Source organism: Plectropomus leopardus, chromosome 16 (genome assembly GCF_008729295.1).
Source record: "Plectropomus leopardus isolate mb chromosome 16, YSFRI_Pleo_2.0, whole genome shotgun sequence".
NCBI lineage: Eukaryota > Metazoa > Chordata > Actinopteri > Perciformes > Serranidae > Plectropomus > Plectropomus leopardus.
In genome coordinates, this window is record NC_056478.1 from 22,203,823 (window position 1) to 22,220,971 (window position 17,149).

Consider the following 17,149-nt stretch of genomic DNA (forward strand, 5'->3'; position numbering starts at 1 on the left):
GTGTGTGTGAGTGTGTGTGTGTGAAAGAGAAAGAGCAGCATCACATTTGTCAATCGCTCTCAATCACTCATGCACACTCCCACATCTTAGCATCACAGATTACAGCTCTGTCTTCGCTGCCTGATTGCGTGAAGTGAAGGTTATTTTGTTCTGAACAACCAAACAATGCATCACTCTCCTGTCCTCATCTGGAACAAACACACACACACACACACACACACACACACACACACACACACACACACATTGTGTTGTAGGGAGAAATGCAGTAAGTTGGTGTTGTTACTGACCAGCCATCCACACTAATAGAGTTCTTTAACAGCTAATACTCACGATTTTAGCACTGAACTGCAGTAGAATAACATTTTTCGCAGGATATACCAACCTAGCAGTGTGTGTTTTTGTGTCAGTGTGTGGGTTAACTCCAGAGTAAAGGCATCTGCCTATACAGGTGATGAATGAAGCCTGCAAGGTGTGCTGCCTTTTCTTTAATGCGTCCATCACTGGCCTCTCCACTCATTTTCTGTCAGAGGAAGGTACTGAGGGAGGAATGGAAAGTAAACAAGCAGAGGGGGTGAGTATGGAGGGAGCAATCAAAGGGAGCGAGAGAAGAAGGAGGTAAAGAAAGACGAGGAAGGATAGGAGTACTGGAATTGAAGGAGAGATGACTGATGGATACCTCATTAGAGGACAAGTGACTGTAGGAAGAGGAACAACTGGATGGATCGTGTTTCGAGGCACACAGGAATAGAGGGGTTGATACTGTTCCTAATGACTTTTGGACCTTGAGTCTCCCATTTCTTTCTGCCATCCCCTCTACCATCTATCCTTATTCTCTGTCTGGGAACAGAAAGGTAATGATTCTCCTCGTCTTCTGAGGATCCCAGCTCCTTCATTTTTCATCTCTGCATCCATTTCTCTCTGTCTATCTCATGTTCTGTTTTATAGGTGATGTCAGAAAGGGCGAGCATCATACACGCAGACAAGCCTCGTTTTCATGTTTGCTATTTAAGTTTTCTCCGGAGAACTTAATGCATTCACAAGCTTCACCTCTGACTTTCAACTCTATGATCAATGATGTGATAAAGACAAAAAGACATGCACAAAAAGATGCAAGATGAGGGACAGAATTTCTCCCCATGGTGCACTCAAACTGGTAGCAACAGGAGACAAAGCAGGAAGAAAATATTTCTCAGAGACGGTGATCCCCAACACTTGTCTGAAGACGTAAAAGCAGACAAGTCGTGTTGCCATGGGCAATAACACTGGTGCTTGTGGTTTTCTGGAAAGATCTCTCACACAATATGTATTCTCCCACTGCGACAAGCCTACCACCTACAGCAGATATCATAAGGCCCGTTCTCCCCGAATGCTCCTTCTCTGTAGAAGCCTCCTAGACTCTCTCCTCCTCCGCTACCACTCATGTTTCACAGAGGCATCATAGACGCTGCCCTCTGCTGAGCCATCTGCTACCTCACTATGCTCGCAAGTTGCAAACAGAAACAAAACTCCTCGGCAGCAACACACATCACCTCCAAGATCAACAGACTTTGCTCTCACAACCTCACAGACCTCAGATGAATCCTGTTTCAGTTTTTATAGGCTTCCCATCTGGACACTGACACAAATCCTGGATCTGGTCAAGCTGATTCCAGCAGATTTCTTGGTTCCTGAAGAGTCTGTCTCACAAGGTTTCAGAGATCTTTTTTGATTTAAACCCTAATCTGTAATCATCTGTGTGCCTCATGCTGTTTGCAAAAACTGACGGGTCAGAGAGGTAACTGACTGTACTAACTATATATTTTTGTGAAGAATCAAGCATTTTTATGGAGTGCCCTCCATAAATGATGTTGTTCTGTGGGCCAACCCGGAAGCTAAAGTCGCCCTGGTTCCCTCACCAAAAAGAGATTTTTCCACTGGATTTTGGATTTTTTGCAGAAAATAAGATGTGGCAACCAAACGTTTATACGTTTTGTTCAGCAAGATAATCTTTACAACTCAGGTTCTCTATTATTGTTAAGCCTAACCAACAGTTCATAAATATATGATTTATTGGCATTTATGACAATGTAAAGCAGCATAACCTTCCACTGATGAGCTGTAAATAGCTACTTTGTGGCATTTTGCTTGAAAAAAGGAATTAAACAATTTTTCTTTATCGGCTACCCACCAGGCACCAAATGTCAATATGACATCAGAAAGATGTTAGACTCCTATGTTGGTCAGATATTAAGTTTTGGTTGGGATGAAAATCAGGTGACTATGGAAACTAGCAACAGCTATAATCTCTAAATGTGAAACATCAGTTACAGCTTGTTTGTAACAGACTGTAAGTTGTACTATGTTAATTTGCATTGTCCCTATCAAATAGACTATATAAATCATAATAAATAGTATTATGAAATAGAATCAAATAGCAGTTGAGGTTCAAAAATAATGTTATTCTTAATCTTTCCTTTCCTCTCTGACATCTTTATTTTATATTAGTATCCAGGTCACTCTTTGACCATCTGTACCGCTCACATCTCACACACACACACACACACACACACACACACACACACACACACACATAGGCCTAGTTACACACACTCACACAGATATAGGATGAGCAGTGAAGGGGAAGGAAGCACAATGACAAGACAATGGACGGGTGGAAAGTGTCTTGTCCTCTCTTTGTCGCGCTGGAGGCTTCAATGGAGAGAAAAATGTGAGAAGGATGAAAAACAGGAAGAACACGTGACTACAGCAGAAACTGGATCTGCTGACACTTCCAGTCACACGCTCGCTGGTTCTCTCTCTCTCACTCTCTCTCTCTGTATGTGTGTATGTATATATAAGTATATATATACACAGGGCTTGGCAAACTATTCAAATCATCACAAGTTGGACATGAGGTCCATTTAGGATTGATCACACACACATTTATTGTAGAATATTCCACATTTTTATGTCGGTTTCATGTACAGTGAGTGTGATTCTTCCTACTTTCTGATTGTTATCATCTGTCATTCTCACTTTCTTACTCTTCTTAAAGCAGGGATCTCTTACGTTTTCCAGGCTAAGGACCCCTTAGGTCAAAAAGAGACGGTGGAAGGACCCTCAAGTACATATATTGCATACAATGTCCGTGTCTTCTCTGGTTTTTGCTTGCCTGTAGCTAAGTCAGCAGCAGCTGTAGCATGGCTAAGTGTGTTAGCCTCACCCTCTGCACTTTCATCTGTGGTTTCTGAGACGGACGGTATTTCTTAAGTCTCTTGCTGAATAGGTTTTAAAACAATGCATTGTGGCTTCCAAGAACGTCTGTACAATTTGAATAATAATACAACTAACTGGCTAATATGTTTCAGTGGTACCTAAATGTTAGCTAACGAGTTATGGATAAGTGTCGCACAGTGATTTAGCATTAGCTAGCTTGAATCTTTCTTGATTAAAACTTAAATTATCAAACATTCTGGTGGCCCCCTGAAGTAACTCTTAGGGCCCCATGGTGGTGGCGGTCCCCCTGTTTGATATCCAAGTCTTTAAGCATTAGTTTGATACTAAGATCAATATTTCTCTTTTATCTATGAGTTAAGTACAGTGTTGGAACCAGAAGGCAATTAGCTACATCTAGCTAAGCATACATAATGGCAACTGGGAGAAACAGCTCGTAGGTAAGAAAATCCACCTACACCTCTAAACCTCATTAATTTGCACATATCTCATCTGTTAAAGTTGTTAACAAAGAGAAATGTAAACAGTGTGGGTTGCTAGATACAGTCAGCAATCTGTTGTTTCTTTCTTGAGCTTTGGAGAGAAAAATAAGAAGAAGTAGAAGAAGAAGAAGAAAAAATAAAATGATAACACTAATAATTAATAATAATGACAATAATAATTATGATAATAATAAACTTAATTTATGTAGCACTTTTCTTAACAAGGTTACAAAGTGCTTTGCAGAAAAGCAACAGATAAAAAATAAGTAATCAATAAAACAATAAAATAAAGTGCAAATGTTGAACTATTCCTTGATACCCATCTCGTCAGTTTTTTCTCATTTTTTCCTTCCAAAGATAGAGAAGAAAGAAAGAATATTTTTGGGGCTTCTTGCCTTTATTTTGACAGGACAGTCATAGCCTGAAAGGGGTAGAGAGAGGGGATGACATGCACCAAAGGACCGAGTTTAGAATCAAACCCGAGGCAACTGTGGCAAGGACATAGCCTTTGTACATGGGCCCCCGCTCTACCTCTACCCATTTAAAAAAAAAAAAAAAAAAAATGCTGTATTAACAGGAAGAAAATCCAGGCACTCCAAAAGTGTGAAAATGTGGAGGAAAAAACGTTAAAAATCCTTTATTGTATTGTCTAAATCATTATAAAAGCTATTAAAAAAGCCAACATGTTTGGACCACCAATTTTCATCATTCTTCTTTATAATTAAAACTGAAAGGTCATAAATGTGGTATACAGTATCAGCAGCTCTACCCAGAAATATTATTTCTATCCTCTGCTTTGTAATCACAGTTGTCTTTGGAGCCAGTAACAGTGTTCTCATCTCACAGTGGTGATTTGAAAGAAATGATATTTTTCTGTGGGCACAGTGCAACTTCTGTTCTGATGGACAACAGCGGCCCCGCGCCTGTAGCTGATGACTCAGCATTGTGTCTAATGGAAAGCTTTTAGCTGCCTTTGCATCCTCCCACTACTTTACAGAGGGAAATACTGTAAAACCCACAGATTTACACAATCACAAACCTGCAGCACTCTGACTTTCATCTTGACTCTGCACATCATTTCCAAACTCCTCCTTGTCCGACTTGGACTATTTTTTTATCACTATTTCAAAGTCTTTTTCTTGTTACTCCCCGCCTTTCTCTCTGTATGTCGCACTCCCTGGTGTATTAATGTTTTCATTTCTGCTCTCTCTGTCTTAGTTATTGTTTTGTTCCTCTTTCTTCACCTCCCCATCTTCCTTGTCTATATTTTTTTGGCTTTTCTGTCTCCCCTCTAAGTGGTCAGATAGCTCAGACAGATGAGGTCTTGTGTTTATAAGAAGTGTGTTAGGACTAAAAGCTTTGCTGAGGGCACCGGCGCTGCATGCTGATTTATTGAGCTCGCCGGCACGTACTCAGACTTTGGTGTTGGGGTGGTGTTGGATTTGTTAAGGGGTTTCAGTAATGACGGCGCCTGAATGATAGTTTGTGTGTCTCTGTGTGTCTTCCCTCCCGCTATGAGGCTAATCACTAGAGATGAGCAATATTCCCCGCGTTTCATCAGCGCCGATAATCGCTGCCTCTCACCATCTGTCGCGCAAAATAATTTATTCAACCTCCAAACATAACTCCTAACTTCTGCTGTTTGTTCACCGCTTTTCTCAGTGAGAACTGCTGCCAACACCTGTTGTCATTCATTCTTATAAAAGGAGCAGCACACTGACTAACAAGCTTTTAACATTTGAGTAAACTTCATTGGAATTTTTCCTCATTTTTTTATCCAGCTTCCTTCCCAGCATTTGGTTTTTTTCTTCTTTTTTTTTTTTAGCAGACAGATGATATGTAAAACTATCCACTGAAGCAATCTTCAAAAATGTGTATTGAAGAAATTTGTAATTTATTTTCATCCATACTATCTTTTTCTCTTGCAGGTAGCATAAAGGGAGCGACAATAGTGGATGCTCTGGATACCCTCTACATCATGGAAATGTTTGAAGAGTTTGATTCTGCTACGGACTGGGTTGAGAAGAACCTCGACTTTAATGTTGTAAGGAATTGTGTGTGTGTGGGTGTGTGTGTGTGTGTGTGTGTGTGTGTGTGTGTGTGTGAGAGTGTGATAATCAGCGAAATTGATTTTCACGAAAGCCTCAACCCTTTACCATAAGCCATAATTCAGTCAATAGAGGCTTGAATCATTGATGTCAGTGGAGGAGAGGAGCCCTTGAAAGAGCTTTACAGTTCAGGTGTTAATGTACCTAAGATTCAGTCGCAGAGTAATTAAAAGATATGTGAACTAGAGAATGACATTTTTTCGTGAATGCTGTGAGTCACGATATTTCTTCCCCAAGCGGTGGGAGTCAGTTTCATTACCCATCACCTGACTGAGAGAAGGCAGGGTGGAAATTCTTAGAACAAAAGCTCAGTTTTTATATATTAATATACAGTTTTAATGTGTATTTATATATTTTTTTGAATGGGAATGGAATAGGACATTTATCTCTCTTAGGTATAAGACTGGAGGGGAACATGTGTTTTGTCATGTGTACCTATGTGAGTTTGTTATTGTGTGTGTTTCTGTCTGTGCAGCTAATCTCACAAACTACTGGATCAATTAGCCTAATGGTTTACGTTCACATTTAGCATGCAGTATATGACTGCATGCTAAAGCGCCTGTCATAGTTGCGATGATTCATACTCGTTGAAAAACGACTAATTTATACCATGCTGATTTAATTTTTCCATAAATAAGCTCTCCTAAAAACAATAAGCCTTTACATCTGTTGAAGGCCAAATTTTGGCTTTCACTGTAGCGTGAAAACTGAAAAGTGTGGTCTTATTTTGAACCAGGGCATCTGCAGATTAATTCCATTCGTCAGGGTTTCCCACACATTCATTTATTTGTGGCGGCCCGCCACGATTAAAACATCTGCCGCCACATATTGATTTTATATTTTTGGAGCTGGACCATCTATTTGACAGCTTTTGGAATATATATACTGTTTGGTTATTGGTTGCACCATGCTCTCTGAGTGAAAAGCATACTCTGGGCACAGATGGAGCAGCAAAATATCAGACGCAGTAAGTGAAACTTAAGTGTTTATTAATTGTGCTGAATCTTTAAGTTAGCTTCTTTGTATCTATATTTCACATATAGTGCCTGTTAGCAGGAAAACTTGATCTGTTTTGTGAAACACACTCTAGCCTCATCAAAATTAGACAAAGCGCATATTTTTGTCAGAGAAAATACACTCCCATGTCACCACCAATGTTAACAGAAAGGAGCACTGCACCTCAAAACATCGAAACAACCAAAGGTGAAATAAAACAAATCATTTATCAGCTACAGTAGTAATTTACATAAAAAGACAGAAAGTCTGCTCAGTGTCATTTATAGTTTGTCACCTGAGTTTCAGTTTCAAGATAAGATTGATGTTGTGCATGACTCAACATCCTGAATCTCATGCTTTCCCACGAGCACTTGAATGCAAACCCGAGGCAACTGCGGCAAGGACATAGCCTTTGTACATGGGCCCCCGCTCTACCTCTACCCATTTAAAAAAAAAAAAAAAATGCTATATTAACAGGAAGAAAATCCAGGCACTCCAAAAGTGTGAAAAATGTGGAGGAAAAAAACATTAAAAATCCTTTATTGTATTGTCTAAATCATTAGAAAAGCTATTTAAAAAGCCAACATGTTTGGACCACCAATTTTCATCATTCTTCTTTATAATTAAAACTGAAAGGTCATAAATGTGGTATACAGTATCAGCAGCTCTACCCAGAATTATTATTTCTATCCTTTGCTTTGTAATTTGTAATTGAGCACTTGAATGCAATACAAAATACCTGTAAATCCTAAATCTATATCACCACCTTTCTCCTGAGTGTCAGACAAATCTTCCTCTAACATTGTGAGATGTGCTGCTGTCAGGCACACAGGAGTGAAAACATAATCTGTCTCCAACTTGCATGTAGTTCGGGGAGGCAAAAAAAAAAAAAAAAACACCTCACCTGCCAAAAAACTGTTGGATCAGACAAAAGCAAGGTGGATGTTCACTGTCACTATTAAATGATGCGACTATTGCAAAAGAAGGTAATGTTTACCCGAGCTTGTTTAAATGAAAGAGACAATTCTCTCTTAAGGATCTATATTCTCTTGTCTGCTGTGTGTGTAATCAAGCTGCGTCAAAGTAGTGATCATTGTTGCATCCTGCCGTCACGCACAACAAAAGAAGCAGATTTTTCTCCTTAAAACACAAAGAAACTCTTGAACCTTTTGAGAGCTCTTTGCCAAGGACGTATGCTTATACACAGGACTCCCAGGGCTCATCAAAGTTTTATTTTAGATAGAGAAAAATACGTAATTACATTTGTCTCTCTGTGCCACTTTCCAAGCAAAGCCTGAGTCACCCTAGCTGTTCTATTTGGACGTTTAATGGCTGCAAAGCCGATGAACACTTCGTAGTCATTATGTGCATGTCCTAATGTATGAGTTAGTGTGAAACATTATACAGAGACGTGACAAGCTGAGCAGAGTGATGTGTTGTCTGAATTTCAGCACATGTAGGTCAGTGTCAGGGAACTGTTATACAGAACACTCTTGATGGCTTTCTTAACTTGGATGTTAGAGGAGGACTGTGTGTATTATGTGTGTGTGTACGCGCGTGTGTGTGTGTGTGTGTGTGTGTGTGTGTGTGTGTGTGTGTGTGTGTGTGTGTGGGGGTGTGTGTGTGTGTGTGCACTTAGACATCTGCTTATCTAAGCTGAGTGTATTGGTGTGTGTTTTTGTTGCTACACAGTAAGGATCAAAACACATTTTTAACCAATAGAGTGAGGATATTTTTGATAAGTCCTTACTTCTGCTTGTTTGAGGGTTAAGACTAGGTTTGGAGGTTCAGGTTACGGTAAGGTTTAGGTTAGGGTTTGGGTTTGGCATTTAGTTGTGATGGTAAAGGTTAGGGTAAGGGGCTGGGGAATTCATTGTGTCAGTGAGGTTCCTCACAAAGATAGAAGTACAGAAGTGTGTCTGTGTGTGTGTGTATGAATTAAAAACATTAAAAAAATATTACATCAAACAATTCTAATTCTTAAATTATTCTGAAGCAACTCTAAGCTTAATTGACAAGGCTGACCGATGGACATCTCTTTTCCTAAAGCGTTATCCAGAGAAACAAAGTTTGTTTATAAAAAAAAAAAAAAAAAACACAGAAATGTTGTGATTTCCAGCTCCACATTTAAAAAGCATCTGCTTTATTGAGTTAATAGAGCTAAGGGCTAACGTGGCTGCGAAAGATTAAAAATGTATTCGGTCCATTGTCCCAACATTTATCAGATAACCCACGAACTTGTGCCCGTAAGGGCTTTATAAATATATGGTGATTAGTATAACAATCATCGAGACATAATAGAATAAAAATAATAAGCTCAAAATTGCTGCGTGTTTTAATTTTTTTTAATGTGATAAATGTATCCTTAATGACCAGATATCAAACTTAATGTCATTTTCTGATGCCAGAATGATTAAATTGCAAGAAACAATTATCCAGGCCTCTAATGGGCTCTGCTGGAACACAATTCACTTAATGTGTTATCAAAGTTATTGAAACTATTGTTCCGAGATTTTTAATTAAAACAGATGGCTGTCACTCTGACTCCCCGTGAAAAAAAAGGTACATTTTTCATGTCTTAAAATTAATTTCGATCAGTAAGACATTGTGTGTGACCACAGGACTCACAGAGGTGTGTGTGTGTGTGTGTGTGTGTGTGTGTGTGTGTGTGTGTGTGTGTGTGTGTGTGTGTGTGTGTGTGTGTGTGTGTGCGCGTGTGCAGGAAATTAGTATATTGACTTTGATTCGTCTTCCACAACATTATCAATACAAACCTGGGGGAAAGAGCCAAAAACATGTCTAATACTGAAGTCTATTACTGCTTACTTCTTTAGTTCGAGCACACACACACACGCACACACACACACACACACACACACACACACACAACAGAATTACTGAAGCTTGTAAGTATAGCTGGACTTTTTCAGTGCTTATTTCTGAAGCGCTAGTTGTCTTTTGCTAGCGAGCATAATGACACAGGAATACGTAGATATATCTTCGAGTAAAACACACACACGTTACCCCTTGCTTTTGATGTGTGGCTTATAGAGGGATGATCATTATGATATCCCCGTTAAAAGCTCGCCATGAAGGAGAAACAGTGTCTCTTTTTTCCTTTAGGGTAGTTGTGACTGAAGATATGTGTATCACTTCAGGTAGCTCAGGACCAAAGAATCTATCCTGTCCAACACAACATAAACATCAAGTAGTCAAATACCCTTTCAGTTTAGTTTCAGCCCTCCTTATTGTACTGTATGCAAAACCGGATGCCTGTTGACAGGTGGAGGCTTGCAACACCTGAATTTTCAGTGGCACAGCAATCCCCCTGTGCATAATGCTGCCTTATTTACATCATTAGTCAGCAGTCGTCCCGTCACTCAAACAGCATTGTCGCAGCAGGAGGCCCATTGTTTTCTGATCTGCTTTGTTCGTTTGCTGCAGTGGCATAATGTCGAGGGGTAAAGTTACCTCTAATACTCCGCACTGTCTGCAGATGCTTTAGAATAAGTGCTTTTTAATGGCAAGACTGTTATTGTGAAACCACTGTAGGAAGGGTCGATTTGAAGCTATTTAGGTTTGCTAATGTTGCTGAAGAATTAATAAAGATTTCCTAAAAATAGTTCATTTCTCCTAACCTACTTAAGAAGTTTGTCTGAGTGATTTCGACCAGAGATACTTAACTTGATTTGTTCAAGAGACACTTTTTTCAAAATGACAGGTAACCAGGGGCCAGTAAATAAACAACCGTTAAAGGGGAACAACACCTGAAATAAGAATTCGAGTGTTGTTACTATGGCCAATAAAAGTTCAATCAATAGTTATGAACATGAGCTGCTCTCTCTCATAGACATTTGGAGCTGCTCCATAGGCAATGACTTGGAGCCTGATTTGGACCCACTGAATGTTTTCTTTTTCTTTTCATTAGAAAATGAGCTTTCTTCTATTGTTGTGTCTCAATCCTGAAACAGAAAATAAACCCATATACTCACAAAATTCCCCCTGGCTGCTCTCAGTGTTATCTTGATCATCCATAGCGGTTCATTTTTTTATGAAGCAGCTCAGACTTTATACACTATGACATCACAAATTTGAGTTTTAGCACCCTAGTTTTTGGATTTGAAAGAGAATTGTTCATATTAACGGTCTTAGTTCAAAGGAAAAAAAATGTAAAAATTTTGAAGTTCCCCTTTGAGGGTTCCCACAGTTCCAAGTCTTGTAAGTCCGTAATCTCGTTCTCCACAGCTGAAAAGGTCGTAGAATTATGGAAACCCAAACTGTTGGCTGTCACCTCCCCATTCTGGGATAATGCATTTAACAGTAAAGTGAAGTGCAATGAGCAGTTCGGTTTGTGTTACACATTGTAAGATGAATGAATTATGGAAAAGTTATTTGGGGTCCTTGAAAAAGCAAGGTAAAGTTTTAAGATTTAAATGATCACATTAAATGAATGAATAAGGTAAATCTGCAGGATCCTCCTTTTTTTGAGGGATAAACAATCTCTATTACGATGCTTTTTTTATGCACTCTGGCCCCTTATTTAGATTCAAAATACCAAAAAACTGCTTGTGTGAATCCATTTATCTTCCTTGTGAATTAGAAAATGGCCAGGGGGCCACCCGGCATCATATCAGGGGCCACTGCAAGTTAAGTTAAGACAAACAAGATATTATCTCATCTGACAGCACGATAAATGACATGCAATGACTAAACAGGGACTGATGTTCCGGTATGTTATGCTCAACAATAATTTTTGAGACTTGAATAAAATGAGAAATAAGTCTTAAAATACACATTCACTGAGGAGAATTTAAACACTGAAAATGCTGCCATTGCGCCAGAGCATACAGGAGCCTTTAAAGTGATTTGAAGACACAGAAAAGGGATTTAAAATGAGACAGAGGAAGACAAAGGTTTGTGAAACAAACAAAAGGAGAATTTCTGAGACTTATGCATACAGAAGTGATGACAGTAGCCAGGAGTGTTTGTCTACTTTGCCAAGAAGACATGGAGCAACAGATGGAGAAAGGAAGGAATGCAGATATGCTTGATGTCTTTATGCAACATATCTGCGACAATACAACTGTCCCTCAGCAATAGTACACAAGTTCTGATGGCTTTGTTTTTTCCTCACACACACACACACACACACACACACCAACTCACAGTGATACGACAGCAGTGGCCGGGGGGAAAAAAAACAGTTCAGCCACATTTTGTTTAAACATTTCAGGAACTGTGCACTAATCAGTTTTACCTCTTAATGGAACAACAAACCTGCACACCACATACTGATTGGTTCACAGAGGAATTAAAGTAAAAAGTATATATATTTCACTGGTTTTTAGTGAATTTAATTGAATTGATCCAGCACTTGTGAGCTCACAAATGTTCCACATAAGTCAGGGAAAATGAAGCCAGTGATATTCAATATGATTTTTTTTTTTGTTTTTTAAAAAACAGTCTCTCTTGTTCTGTAGCAACTATTAGTTTTCTTAAATACATAATTATACTTTTATTTGCTTCTATTGTGGGATTATCTCTCGAAGTGTTGGTTGTGGGATGTTTATGTTTTATTTGCTTGATAATGTTTGTGTTAATGTTGTTTGTCTGGATGATATCAATGCTGCTGGATGAGGGTAGATTAACACAACAAAATGCTTGGATTGTTTAATAAGGACGAAATGAACACAGAAAATGGATAGACGGCTTCATCCATCTACATATATGTACCTATATGGAGCATAAATTAGCCCGTAGTGGGTTTTTCGTGCAATGGGAAAGGGGCTTAGGAGGAGTTTGGGACAGTTTGATGTAGCATTAGCTGCTAACGCTAGTTACCTACCTTGGACTGACTGGGGTTGTCAAAGCACACGCCGCCTGCTTATGTGATGCAGTCAAGTTTCTGACTGTTTTTTTCATATGTATCTGTACACCCCTCGTTACTGACAGAAACAGGAAACTGGCATGACTTTAGCATTACTCTGTGCCCCTCTATGTGTAATGACTAATAACGTTTTTTTCCTTCATCTCAATCTTGAAAAAATGTAACTGTAGCTCCGACACCTCACTCAGTCCCACTGCAGGAGCCACACAGGTCACACTGCTACACAGGCAGCTAAACAACACTTTTAAATCTGTTTAAAGGGAAACAGCAAGAGCACAGAGTTTATATTACTCTTGAGACTTCCTGTGTCAGAACCTAAACCGCTGAAACACAACTTACAATCATGAGTTGTAAAGAGAGTTACAGGAAAAAGAAACCTCAACATTTCCTGTGATGGGAAACGGTTGGTGTAGGTTTTTGCTTTCTGACATTTTAAGCTCAAAGATCAGCAAATAGAGGTTGTCCGGTGACACTTAACATGCAGCCAATCTCAAAAAATCAAGATCATAAGATACACTTCCATCTACTCGGGCCATTATCTCATCGATTCATCTCGCTGTAGCCCTTAATTAGCTCTCTGCCAGGAAAAAACGCCATGCTTAGTCAGTGTCCTGTGCGCTCTGTAATAGATTTAATGTTGCAACATCAGGAGACTTGACTCCTCGCTTGCCAACTTTGTCAGGCCCCTCTTGCTGGAATGAGATAACGTCACACAAGTGCTGACTCAGGGGGTCATTGTCCAAAAGTTTAAAGCAGTAATGGCCACTAAAGGAAGTCACACAAGATACTGCGGGAATACTGCTGCGTCTGTTTGCTCACAAGATTTTCTGTTTCACTCTTTCAACACATTTAAACTGAACTGCAAATCGACAGCAGGTAGTAGGAAGCATTTCAGCTGCCTGCGTGTTGTGGAGGAAATAATTCAGTTTTAATTAGGAAGAATTAGCTGCACAATCTAGATACTCAATCAGGCATTCAGACTTGTGGGGAAAAAATGACAGGACACATTTTGTCTGGCATATAATTTGTTTTTCCACAGGACGGAGTCTATTGTCCTATCTCTGGTCGACAGCAGTGACTTATGAGAGCTGTCAGTCAAGCACAAAAACTTCATCTGAGTCAGGAATCTGTTCATAAAGACGCGGAGGGAGAGAGAAATGAAGCTTCATTGTTCTATTGCTGAGACAAATGGCTATACAAACTTACAGTTTTTGTCATTATTTGTCCCATTCACTCTGCCAAAAACTGTCTCCAAATAGAGGCATTGTATTTTTAGATGCAGTACGCTTTATCATTGCAATTTAAGGCAGTGTTTGGCAGCAAAGGGTTTTTTTTTTTTTTAACTCAGGAGGGGATGTGAAGCCATTCACTGCATGCCCAACAAGGGGGACTATATTTTATCAGCAGATGTTTTTTTTTGATAAACGACTAAAGAAAAAACTCACCTGTAAGGGGGGGGGGTTGTTAGAAACCTCAGGAACAGTGACTGAGGAGGGATCCCTCTTCCAGGACAGACAGATGTGCAATATGTCGTGAAATACAATTAAATTACTTTCCAAAATAAAAAAAATAAAAAAAGCATGGTTTGGTGTAAGATAAGAACGTTTGTTACAAACATAATGTAATGTCAGGTGATATATGACACTAGTGTAGCATGCTACACATACTAGCACACTATGTTGCTAAAATAATTTGACTTGTTTCATATGGGACACAAACAGCCAGCTCTTAGGTGAAAGTCCAGAGTTTGTTTGACTCTTCCACCACCTATTCTGCCCACCCTTAACAGACTTCTTGGTCTTTATACTACTTTAGTCGCCCAAAGTGTCAAAAAGGTGCCTCCATTTGTCAGCATCTGACGCTGAGGGACACTGACCAAGCATCAATATTTGACGAGATGGGCGTGAGACAGGCTTGAATGGGAATGTCAACTTTGCACATATTTAGTCATAAACCAAAATATCCGACCAAAATTTTAAAAATTGATTAGACGGTGCTTAATTAGAAGCCAGCATTCAACAACGTGATTACAATTGATTCTGTGGGTGGACCAAATTTCATTGAAATCCATTAAAGACATGTTGAGAGAGAAAAAAACACTCAAAATTAAAAAACGAGAAAAAAAAGTCAGGACCAAAGTGGTGGAACAACTGATTTTGTGCCAGTGTGGCTTAAAATACAAAGCTATGTTTTGATTACAGCCAAAACACCCACGATGCAGGGAAACTGTTAAAAACTTCTGAAACTACTCACACAGCGCAGATATCCACAGCTCACTTATACTCTATACACATGCAGAATGCACACATGCACATTGCAAAAATGTTGACAGATAAGCCACTTCCTGAAAATACCTCAAATAGCTCATCCTGTCATCTTACTCCTTCACAGCAAACTCACTCCTAAAGCAGCAGAGTTAAATGTTTTCAGTGTCAACTGTTGGCTGCTTCAATCCAAAAATAACAGTTAGAACTGTGGAAAGCCCACCTCAGTTTAATCCGGTCTGAATAGAAACAGAACTCAGGAATATTTTGTATTGTGCTTTTGCTTTCCTAATTCACTGTTTGTAGGAGGAGAAATGTGTATTCATGAGCAGTTCTTATTTAAGTCTTTATTATCTTCTTTTCTTTTTCCCGCTACAGAATGCAGAAGTGTCTGTGTTTGAGGTGAACATCCGGTTTGTTGGAGGTCTGCTGTCCGCCTACTACCTGTCTGGGAAAGAGGTAAGAAACAAACCAAAGCTTCGTCTAGTGTTTTCTCATGCCACCTCTGCAGCGAGCGAGACTTTGAGGAGTGAAGGTGGCCGCCTGTTGACTGATTGATGAAACAGATGGTACAGAGCACATGATGGATTGTAGAGATTTAGTGATTGAATGGGTGCTTTATGTGCTCAAAATCTTTAGTAATATCCCCTTTAATAGCTGGTACAGATAAATGTATCCCATTAGGGAGTGCCAAGGTGAGTTCTCTTTTCAAGTATGGGTCTATCTTTCTCCTCTAGTTTGATACCAGTCATTGAATATGGCCGAAAGATTGCCTGAAATGTTGTTCCTTAGTTCTTATTTTATGTGGAGGCTGTGCATTGATGAGGGATACAGCATTGTTAAAGATTTGAATTTTTGATTTTTCAAAATAGGCTTGGTATCTTTCAAAAACTTGGAAAGAAGGCAATGAGCAACAAAAGAAGAATTGACACAAAAATTTAGCAAGAAATTGGCAAAAGATACAAGAAAAGGACCTTAAAATCAGTAAAATATTAAATAAATGAATATTAAAAAAGAAAAGAACCTGGCGAATGTGCTCAGAAATTCTAATAATTCTGTAAAATAATTTTAAATATATCATTATAATAATTAGCTATAAACTAATAATTTAATTTAATTTCCCCTAGTTTCTAAAAAAATATATTTTCTAGATCTACAAACTTCTTGCAATGTGTGGAACAGTTCTTACCAAGTTGCTCATTGTCTTTTTTTCCAGTGTTTTTGAAAGGTCCAAAGGTTTAAATAGTTGTGAGAGGTGTCTAAAAGCAGCACAAGAAAAGTGATGTCACCCCAGGTTTCAAAGAGTTAATCTACACATAAAACCCAATGCAAAGTATCAGAGTCCTTTGTTTTTCTACAGGAATGCCCTCGATTGTTGGCAAGAGCATCTGTAAAACAAAGGTTGCCTACAAAGGTGTCTCCGATAGTGAAAAATGCAGTTGACTATATTCTGAAGAGTCAGATTATGGCTACAGACTCTATTCAGAAAAATGAGAAAGCAGAGAGATTCCACGGGGCTTCTCACTTTCCTCATAGTGCCAGTCCTGCTGTGTTTATGTGCATGTGAATCTGCTTAGAGACTTAGACGCTGTGAAAATGACATCAGCAGGGTATTACACTCAGATCGTGTTCCACTCCACCAATGCAGGGATTTTGTGTTCAACTCACTTTTCCCTGATATCTTCTCCTCTTTCTGTCTTTTAATTACACGCCTCAGTCTCTTAATGTATGATAAGACCCCACCAAAGAACTCTATTAAACCCCCAAAACCTGGTACCTGAAAACCGGAAGATCTTCACAATTTCTGTCACAAGAGGGATTTCACTCTGAGTCACTTTTATCTGCACTGCTGTTGACACTTATGTAATACACATACACAGGTCTACACACTATCCTAATCTACTCATCATCGTAGCGGTGAGCGAACCAGACTTGTGAGGCTAAGTGCTTCTTTATTAGCAGGGAGAGATAGTGCAGGCAGGAGTCAGACTGGGAGTCCTCTGGTAGCAAAAGCTATTTCTAACCTCAATGAACATGTTAGCGCTTCAACACACACAGAAAATCAGGAGAAATGTTATTTCTTTTTTGTCAAGTGCCGGATGTTTTGGCTATGGCTCAAAATCAGCAGTAAAAGCTCGGGCTGCACTTGACTCAGAATTGTGTCTGACGAATCTGATTTGGATGCTCAGTATGAAT

The 17,149-nt window shown here is 39.2% G+C and overlaps 1 protein-coding gene across 1 annotated transcript in view; it reads left to right on the plus strand.

Annotated features, from left to right (window-relative positions):
* The window catches only part of man1a1 (mannosidase, alpha, class 1A, member 1), a 166,179-nt gene that overhangs the window by 65,618 nt on the left and 83,412 nt on the right, over positions 1-17,149 (plus strand). The window contains exons 3-4 of the mRNA XM_042503009.1: positions 5,627-5,742; positions 15,332-15,412. Of these exons, the coding sequence (XP_042358943.1) occupies positions 5,627-5,742; positions 15,332-15,412 (197 nt within the window). The remainder of the gene's footprint in view (positions 1-5,626; positions 5,743-15,331; positions 15,413-17,149) is intronic.